Source organism: Lactuca serriola, chromosome 2, assembly GCF_051521515.1.
Source record: "Lactuca serriola cultivar US96UC23 chromosome 2, Lser_US96UC23_V15, whole genome shotgun sequence".
NCBI lineage: Eukaryota > Viridiplantae > Streptophyta > Magnoliopsida > Asterales > Asteraceae > Lactuca > Lactuca serriola.
Window position 1 is genome coordinate 194872838 of NC_136409.1, and position 10247 is coordinate 194883084.

The window sequence follows — 10247 nt, forward strand, 5'->3', positions numbered from 1 at the left end:
GCATGAAAGCCCTAGATCTACTCTTTTGGTGCATTTTGAGCCCTAAAACCCTCATGGGTGTTTATTTACACGTAAAGTTGGAAACTTTACATGTTAATCATGCCCTAGAAACCCAGATCTATGAATGACATGAGCTGGATTCAAGCATAATCGCGTGTATAGTATTTGCATGTGGCCGACTCGGCAAGTCGTTCATCTGACTCGGCGAGTCGAGTTGCGAGTCCCCGAGTTTTCCCCCTTTTCATGTTGCGGGTTGGAGTAGTGAGTCATGGGGTGTGACTCAGTGGGTCAGAAGCCAGACTCACTCATGAAGTAACTCGGCGAGTCAATGCCATGACTCGGCGAGTTCAAGGCAATCTTCTTGCCTCAAGAACAGACTCGGCGAGTTGTTCATACCGATCGGCGAGTCTCAGCATAGAGTGTTCTTCGGATGAAAATGAACTCGACGAGTTGTTCATACAACTCGGCGAGTAGGATGAAGGACTATTGGCCTTTAGTTTAGAAGGAGAACTCATCGAGTCAATGCTTAACTTGACGAGTAGAGACGAGTTGATGGTCGGACAAAGGGATAGGGACTCGGCGAGTTGGCAAGTCAACTCGGCGAGTCGGGCCAACTGGCAGTTGACTTTGACTTTGACTCTTGGATGGTTAGGGGTAAATGGTCATTTTACCCTGAGTTCAGTTAGCAGTATTTGACTAAGGGTTTTGTGGGAATTATAGCCGGAGGATTTCCGGAGCGGCAGCAGCAGAAGACAGTCAGTTCCCACGCAGATCAGCAGCTACTTTGAGGTGAGTTACCTTCGAGTAGCGGTGGGTCTACGGCCACAATGCCGGCCCACCAGTAGGATTGTATGATAGATGTGTGTCTCTGTGATATTCATCTAGGATTGCTACTACTTGTGATATGTTATTGTGCTAGTATGATATGATGCTATGTGCTAGTGACAGTAAAGGGAGATAGTCCCCAGTATACCGGTCGATAGGGCCGAAGGGGCGGTCATGCCCAGCCATGCTAGATAGATTATGAGATATATATGTTATGTGGTAGTAGTAGGGGGTGAAATAGTCCCCAGTATCCGGTCGAGAGGACCGAAGGGGAGACCAGCACCCAGATATGCTGGTCAGTATCCGATCGAGGGGACCGAAGGGGAGGCAAGCTCCCAGATATACTGGTCAATATTCGGTCGAGAGGACCGAAGGGAGGCCAGCTCCCATATATACTAGACAGTATCCGGTCGAGAGGACCGAAGGGGTAGGTCGGGCACCCAGATATGCCTGACAATATATGTATGTTATGTGATTGTATGGTATGTGGTATGTTGGGGGAACTCACTAAGCTTCGTGCTTACAATTTTCAGTTTTGGTTTCAGGTACCTCTTCTTCGAAGAGGAAAGAGCTGGCGCGGTAGCGGCCCATCACACACATGCCCTGTATTCCGCACTATGAGATCTTCCTGGGGATTTGTACTCTGACATTATTATGTTTTATGAAAATGTTTTTCCAGACATACGATATCTTTATGGAATGTTATGAATGGTGAACGTTTTATTTTGAATGTTTTGCTAAGTATATGTTTTAAAAATGAAATTTTTGGCTCGTATTTTTCGGATGTTACAATTTTCTTATGAAAAGCGTGTTTGAAAACCCATTCCTTCCATGACTTTCAGGTTCGTACAGAATGTGTACAATCCAATGAGTCGTGGAATGAATAAGAATATCCGTTGGTTGTAAAACAATATGTTTTGAATAGCCGGTTTATCCCGGGAAAATCCTATATTTTCCCTGAAGGTTGATGGTTGATTATCCGTTTTAAACCGAGGTTTGCAAGTATCTACCATACTCGTGTACATAAAAGCAGTTTTCTTTTAAAAAAACCCTGGTTACACCCAGAGAAGTATATTAGTCTTAAAAGAAAACCGTAATGAACTAAGTCCCGAAGATATTATTATTAATACCCTCCAGTAATTAAATCGACTATTACTTTGGGGTTAGTTCACTTGATTCATTATTACAAAAGTAAATCTCTGCTACCTAGGTTTTTAGTTTCATGACCATAACTGACTGGATATACCTCGCAACGGCCTGTATCCTTAATGACTTTGTCACCCACAGACCTGCCGGTCCAACTGTAGCTAGCAGTGAGGTGCGGGATTGTCAGTCCCGTATAGATCTATACACAACAATCACGCTCTCCCTACAAGAGACTCTGGTCACGAGTGCTAGTCCTCCATTCTGTTTCTTATGGTGAGTGTTACCAAGGACGTGTCTCAAACATAGCCTAACAAATTTACAAGTAATAATATCGAAAATCCTGTTTATGATTTGTATGAATCCTTTATAAAATAATACATTTTACTATATGATTCACAAGTTCATTGTTCTAGTTTTGAAAACTGTTTCTACGTGTTGATTCCTTAATCGGTTGGTAAAACTGTTTTCCGTGTTAAAAGCATACTGAAAATATAATTATCTTAAACAAAATAATATATTTTGAGCACAAGTTTCCTTGTACTTTTGCTTGTATTCCCCTTGAAAATATGAAAAACTCGGAAAAAACGTAGGGGTATGAACTCACCTTGGGTGATTTGAATGAAGGATCGACACGAAAAGTTGGGTGTTCAAGTGAAGCCTTAAACACGATTTTATCCTAATTACATGCAGTGATACATAAAGGAGTCAAATGAAGGCATTTCACCACTGAATGTGATGGAGAACCACTCTAGGAACTTGGGACTACTTGCACTAAGTGTTAGGACCTTAAAGGATTACGTTAGGTGAGTGTATGACCACCTTTAAGGTGTGTGCAGCCATGGGTGTGCGGCATAAGGGTGTGTACGGCCGTACACAGGTGTGTGCGGTCGTACACCCCACACAAAGATGTCCAAAACATCAAATCTAGGGTGTAGCAAGGTTAGGTTCATGTCCAACTCGAATATGGAAGTCCAACTCCCACTTTGGAGGGTCTTTTAGGAGTGTGTGGCCAACCTTATGAAGGTGTGCGGCTGCACTCCTTCAAGAGATGAAGAACATGATGAAATTTGATGAATCAAGGCTTAGATGAAGTGGTTCTTCAAGTATAACAAGCTAAGTGATGGAAAACTCACGTTTTTAAGGCCTTGAGAGCGTTCTTGGATGAAGTTTTTAGAGAGAGAAAGTAGAGTGCAGCCAAATGAAAGGAATGAGTGAAGGGGTCACCCTATATAAATAGGGATGAGTGTGCGGCTGGAGGATGGGTGTGCGGCCCCACACTCATGTGTGCGGCCATACACTCGGGTGTGCGGCCACACACTCATGTGTGCGGCCACACACTCCTTTTGATGGAGTGTTTGGCCTATTTGCAACCCTAAATCTTAAACCAACCCATCCCTAATTCAGACTTTGGTTGTACTCAAGGCTTTAAATGCTTAAATGAGCCCTTAATCAATGCTAGGAGTTAACATAAATGAGTTTAACTTAGATTAACTGACTAGATGTATTGGGTAGAAGTTTTCGGGTTGTCACACGTTTCGTGAAAAATTGGTGGCAATGTTTCGTAAATAATATCAAATACTAGATGATTTTCTAAGAAAAACATATCGATTTCTAGTCATTAATAAATACCGTAGCTATCATAACAAAGCGTTTGAAAGTTATTTTCGGGTAATAATTGTTTACAGTTGTGAACTTTCTCTTCATAAAAGAGTCGATATGACGTGTAACGGAAAAGTTAGCTCTTAAATCAAATACTACATCAAAACCTGATTCGTAATATATAACTAACTTTTTGTTATGAAAGTCGGAAATGACTCCACAAAGTGTTTGAATGTTACTTGGTGAATAAGGCGAACTTTTGGTTGTTCAACCTTATCTACAATAGCTTAAGGTATTTTTAGGCATAAAAATTTAGGAACGTGATAAATTCCTAAATTGAATGAGGTTGATAGGAAAATTGATGGGGAATACAAATTAATTTCCTAAGGCGTCTCATAATTTGTTTGAAGTTCGTGTTTTGACACCTTGGTAAGCTGTTACCCGATTGTTCGTGATCTTAAAACGACCGTATCTTTTAAATACGAACTCCGTTTTCGACGTTGTTTATGTCCATATGTTCCTATTTTCAAGGACTATTTGAGGAACATATTGATACCATTTAACATTGTCTAATCCATATATCTTTTTCAATCATATGTACTGACATATTCTTTATGTATACTGAAACTGTTTGTTTATCAGGGATTCATATCAATCCAAGACTTAATTGATATTTTGGATGTATTTTAAAGTATAATACCCTATAAACATCAGAATGATATGATCATTACACATTAGGTCTATTATGACAGTGATTAGACTAACACTGTTCGTTTAATAGTGACCTAATTTCTACGATTGTCACACTTAGCAAATACATTTCCTTTTCCATGTCATAACAATGACAATTCTCCCAACTGGTATGTTGATTATAAAGCTTTTGCATATATGGCTCCCTTTAGTAAAACATTGATTCAATCATATCTTATTCAAGAAAAGAAAAAGTCACATTTGGTAATGGTAATACTTTACGTATATCTTATGTAAGTCGCTCATCTATCTCTCAAAATATCAACATACTAAATGTTCGTTCTCGTTATTCCTCATCTAACAAAAATTGCTTCTTGTTAACAAATTGACAAATAAATATTATACATACATCTTTTAGAAATATTATACATACATTTGAAAAAAATTACTACATATCTTTTCGTTGGAATAAATTTTCCATAAATGATCAACCGAAGCATTTCGTAGACTAGAATGAAAAAACCGAAATTGGTCCCGGACCGAACCAGAAGTACCTATAACCGGGCCGGTTCCCCATTCCAATGTTTTTCAATTTGTAGTTTTCGAGTAAGAACCAGACCGGACCCGGAAATCGTTAGTAATACCGGACCGGACCGATATATATGAAAAAGACTTATTTTTTCTTGATCGACATGAACTATATATGAAAATACCATATGTATGAAAAAACCTTATTCAATTATAAGCTTTTATAAAATATGTTACCGTGTTTCAAAATATTAGTATGTATTTAATTTTTATATGAATTTGATATATAAATATTTAACTTTACATTTTTGATTAATTAATAAAATTTAATATATAAAATATTAAGCATTATAAATATATAAAATAAAAAAGAAAAAAACTAAAATCGACAATTGAAACTTCTAACTACACTTTAATAGAAATGAATAATGTTTTTCTATATTTGGATGAATAATATTTATATCTTTTAGAGATACAAATGTCAAAATAGAGATACAAATGAGGTTATCTTAAAGAAAAAACGAGAGAAAAAAAAGATACAGGATGAGTTAGAGATGCTCAAGCGGACTTGAAATAGCTTATTAATAAATTTATTCATTAACATAAAACTACTTTGTTATAAACTTGTTCATAAACTGAAAACATAACCTAAAATAATAATGATAATAAAATAATAATATATTAAAAAGTAAAAATCTTTAAAAGAGTTAACCAAAAAATGAAAATGGTCAGAACGAAAGATTGATAGTGATACACTAATCCTGCTTATGTATATAATAAACTAAAGGAAGGGTTTATACTTTATACACGAGTAACTGAGATAATTTTTATAGGATTTTGTTAGGTTGGAAAAAAGTGTTAGAAGTTAAAAAAGACATAAACCCACATTGGCTTTTTCTGCCTTTTGTTTCGACTTTTGTTTCTGTGCTACCTATGCATTTGTCTATGTCTGCCTTCCTTCTTCTGCTTCCCCTCCCTCTTTTAACTCTCAAACCAACATAATGGGTTAGCAATCATACTCTCTCTCAATTTCCTCCCAAATTTTCTTCTTTCATAAACTTCAATCATTTTTTTTTTCTTCTTGTTTGGTATCATCAAAAACCATGTCTTTTCATTTTCTTCTTGCCTTTCTTGATTTTTTTCCCGTGATTTGACTTCATTTCCCAATTTTCTTGGCTCCTTCAAGATCAAGAATCACTTGATTGTTCTTATCTCAAAACTCCACCTATTCCGTTCGTTCATCTGTTTTGGGTTCAAGAATCACTGGGGTATAATTGCTAAGAACTGAAGTTGGGTTTGTGATGGAGATTGATCTGAATCATGCAGTGAGTGGTCAAAATGCTGAATCTTTCGGAAATGGAGGGGTTTCATCACTGTCAACTTCATCAAACTCCTCAAATTCTTCCTTAAAGTCCCCGAATTCAAACCCGTCGTCTTCAGTTTACATGGAACTTTGGCATGCTTGTGCTGGCCCTCTCACCTCTCTCCCCAATAAAGGAAATGTGGTTGTTTACTTCCCTCAAGGTCACTTGGAACAAATTGCCTCACACTCATCGACTCACTTTTCACCCATTGAAGTTCCTTCTTTGGGCCTTCCTCCTCAGATCTTTTGCAAAATTGTTGATGTTCAATTGCTTGTAAGCTGTTAACTTTCCCCTTTTCTTTGTTGGGTATAGTTCTCTTTCACTCAATTTCACCTTTTTTCTTGCTTTTCCCAATTCCTGAAAACAGGCAAACAAGGACAATGATGAGGTCTACACAAAGCTCGCTCTTTTGCCTCTACCAGAGGTAAAATTGGGAACCATTTTTTTTTGTACTTCTTTACTTAAATACGTGGGAAAATCGAAAAAAAAAACGCTTTCACAATTTCTTGTTTCTTTTGATGTTTATACTAATTGTGGTATGCTCTAATTATCTCGAAATCTTTTCGAATATCTTCGTTCGTATGCAACTTTTTTGGTAAACCCACTTAGTTTTTCTTTAACATAAATTAATTCTTGTGAAATGGGAATTCTATTTTTAATTTTGCAAGGGTGGATTGGCGAAAATTTTCAGGGAAATTTGCAAGAAGGGGAGGAGGATCAGGAGGAGGGTGGTGGGGTTACACCCACAAGATCAACCCCTCAAATGTTCTGCAAAACACTCACTGCTTCTGATACATCCACTCATGGTGGATTTTCTGTCCCTCGAAGAGCTGCTGAAGATTGTTTTCCACCTCTGGTTTGATTCTCATTACTTTTTTTTTAACGTTTTCCATGTGCAAGATTTGACCAAATTTGTTCCATATATGTGTAAATCTAGTTTTATGTAACTAAAACCCACGTGCCGTTTGAACTTTTAGGATTATAAGCAGCAGAGGCCAAGCCAAGAACTAGTTGCTAAGGATCTCCATGGCGTCGAATGGAAATTTAGGCACATCTATCGAGGTGAATTTAGTCAAGTAATTTAAGGGTTTAATTAAAACTAAAAATTTCATCTTTGATTCATACATTTATCGGGAAATGGAATCATGTTTTTACAGGCCAACCAAGGCGACATTTGCTTACCACAGGTTGGAGCATCTTTGTAAGCCAGAAGAATCTTGTTTCCGGTGATGCAGTTCTCTTTCTTAGGTATCTCTTTCTAGCTTCTAAGTTTCAGAATTCAGAGCCTCTGAATGAAACTATTCAAAGTTCAGTATTCAGAGCCTCTAACAAACCCATTACTCTGTGGTGGTTTTAGGGGTGAAGGAGGAGAGTTAAGGTTGGGAACTCGAAGAGCTACTAGACCAAAAAACATTCTTCCTGATATCACCATGAGCAACTTGAATTCTTATAGCGACACTCTTGCTTCTGTCGCTAAAGCAGTGTCCACCAACAGCATCTTCCATGTTTTCTACAGTCCAAGGTACCCGTTTCATCTTCAAGAAAAAAAAACAACTTTGATTAATAATTCTTTTTTTGACTTATTTTTGTTTATAAAAAAATTGCAATGCAGGTCTAGTCGAGCCGATTTTGTTGTTCCTTACACAAAGTACATGAAATCCGTGAGTAATATGATTTCAATTGGTGCAAGATTCAAAATGAAGTTCTGTATGGATGAGTCTCCTGAAAGAAGGTATGGCGTACATATGTTACAATCATTGAAAGATTATTTATTTATTTATTTATTTTTGTTTTCATGTAGGTTCAGTGGAGTTGTGACTGGTGTAGGTGATAAGGATCCTTACAAATGGAACAACTCAAAATGGAGATGCCTTATGGTATATTCTATAACTCCATTAAAAGAAACAGTTTTTTAAATTTGGATTTGAAGTGTATATTTACTAGCCTTATAATTGCATTGCAAACAGGTGAGGTGGGATGAAGACATTGGAAATGATCATCAAGAACGCATATCTCCATGGGAGATTGATCTTTCTGGTGGTGGTTTCCCTTTGTTAAACATCCAATCATCACCAAGACACAAGAAACTGCGTGCAGGTTTGCATGCAACTCCTTCTGGACACCCTGCAACTGGTATGATAATGATTAATGAATCTTTCTCAAAAAAAATTCTAATTTTGAAAATTGAATCCTTAGATTCTTTTGTTGCAGCACGTGGTGGATATGTAGACTTTGAGGAATCGATAAGATCCTCTAAGGTCTTGCAAGGTCAAGAAAATATAGGTCCGATGTCACCTCTATATGGGCGTGATAAAATGAACAACTCGTTGAGCTTCGGGGTACAACCCTCGATGCATCCGAGTTTCTCTCCAAATGGGATGATGATGATGGGGAGATCAAGTACAAATTTTGTTAGTGAACTAATGAAGACACATCATCAACCACTCACAACCACCCCTTACTCGGGCTTTCTGGGATCTGACAACACTACAAGATTCCCGAAGGTCTTGCAAGGTCAAGAAATTTGCTCGTTGAGAGCATTGACTGGTAAAATACCACCCAACATCGGTTCGTGGGGCCTACCACGAACCCATGTTGGGAACAATGTTCTCAACATGAACCAAAGTTTCTACCCACTTGGTTCTGAAGGTGGTAGAAACTTTGGTTTCCCAATTGGTGATGTTTATGAGGCAAGACAGAATCCGGGTCCCGTCTTGCCTACAAACATCATGCGATCTCACATCATCCCACCTTCGGTTGAAAGTGGGATCATGAGAGATAATAATGTAGCTTCACTTCAGCTTCCAAATGAGAAAACCGAACAACCTAATTCAAGCAGTGAGAAAGATGATGGTGCTTCAGATAGCATAGAAAGCAGCTGTAAACTCTTTGGTTTTCCCTTGAATGAACCTCCCACATTGCTAGATGCTAAAAGTTTGAACAAGAGGAGTTGTACAAAGGTAAGGATCAATGAATCTCAAAATTTCCATATGCTATAATACACTTGGTATTCTTTTTAACTTGTTTAATATTGTTTTGTACTTTTGTTGTGTAGGTTCACAAACAAGGAAACAAAGTTGGAAGAGCTGTTGATCTGTCTAAAGTGTCGAGTTATCGTGAGTTGTTCATGGAGCTAGAAGCTTTGTTTAACATGGAAGGTGTTTTCAGTAATCCAGATGGTGGATGGAGACTACTTTATACTGATGAAGAGAATGACATGATGGTTGTTGGAGATGATCCATGGGAGTAAGTACTTGCCACCATATGTATTAGTATTCATGATTCATGATTCATGAATGAATACAAGAAGAATTGAAGTTATAATTTTAGATTAATTTGTGTGTTGTAAATGTTTGCATGTAGTGAGTTTGCAAGGATGGCTACAAAGATACATATATACACTGCTGAAGAAGTTGAAAAGTTGATGAGCAGTGGGGTGATTAGTGACAACACAAGCTGTTTGGAGGAAGCGCCAGGTGTCGTTGATACCGCTAAGTCTTCGTCAGTCGGGCAGCCCGATTAGTCAGTCGGGCAGCAGGGATTAATGAACTGTTGCATGGTTGTTTTGTAGTAGTATGGTTGTTGTTTATGTATGTGTTTTGTGTTAGGCCAAGAGAACTATGGAACCTTTGTTTCTAAAAGCAAGTTTTAGGTACTTGCTAGATTTGGATGCTGCATCTGCATGCAGCAAGTATGTAAGCAAATAAGTTGCCTACTTCGGTTTGTGCGATGGTTATTTATGTTAGTGTGTGTTTATCTTAAATGTTCTTTTTTCGACATTCAAAAATGCGTCTCAAACCTGGTTCTCATATTTGAGAACCTGTCTTGACTCTTGGAGTTGAGAAACTGCTTGTTTTACCTTAAAGACTGCAAGGAAACATGCATGTATGCAATCTTTTGTTAGGGTTTTGAATGGAAAACACACAATTAAAGATACAACAAAAGAAAATTCAACACACGAATGAACGTGGTTCACATAATCAAGGTAATAGTGATACATCCACTAGTGAACAACAAAATACATACTAAAGTTTTTTTTATAGATAAAAAACTTGAGAGAATACATATGACTATTAAAGTTTTTTAATAGGTGAA

General features: G+C 37.6%; 1 protein-coding gene across 1 annotated transcript; it reads left to right on the forward strand.

The window, feature by feature from the left end:
- The first annotated feature begins 5673 nt into the window (after positions 1-5673).
- On the forward strand, positions 5674-9915 carry LOC145087944 (auxin response factor 4-like). The gene is made up of 12 exons (XM_079026090.1): positions 5674-6425; positions 6520-6576; positions 6844-7008; positions 7130-7214; positions 7310-7400; positions 7510-7674; positions 7765-7884; positions 7954-8029; positions 8120-8285; positions 8364-9112; positions 9208-9398; positions 9516-9915. Exons 1-12 carry the CDS (start codon positions 6090-6092, stop codon positions 9673-9675), a joined length of 2361 nt encoding a protein of 786 aa, XP_078882216.1. The 5' UTR covers positions 5674-6089; the 3' UTR covers positions 9676-9915.
- Positions 9916-10247: the final 332 nt, after the last annotated feature.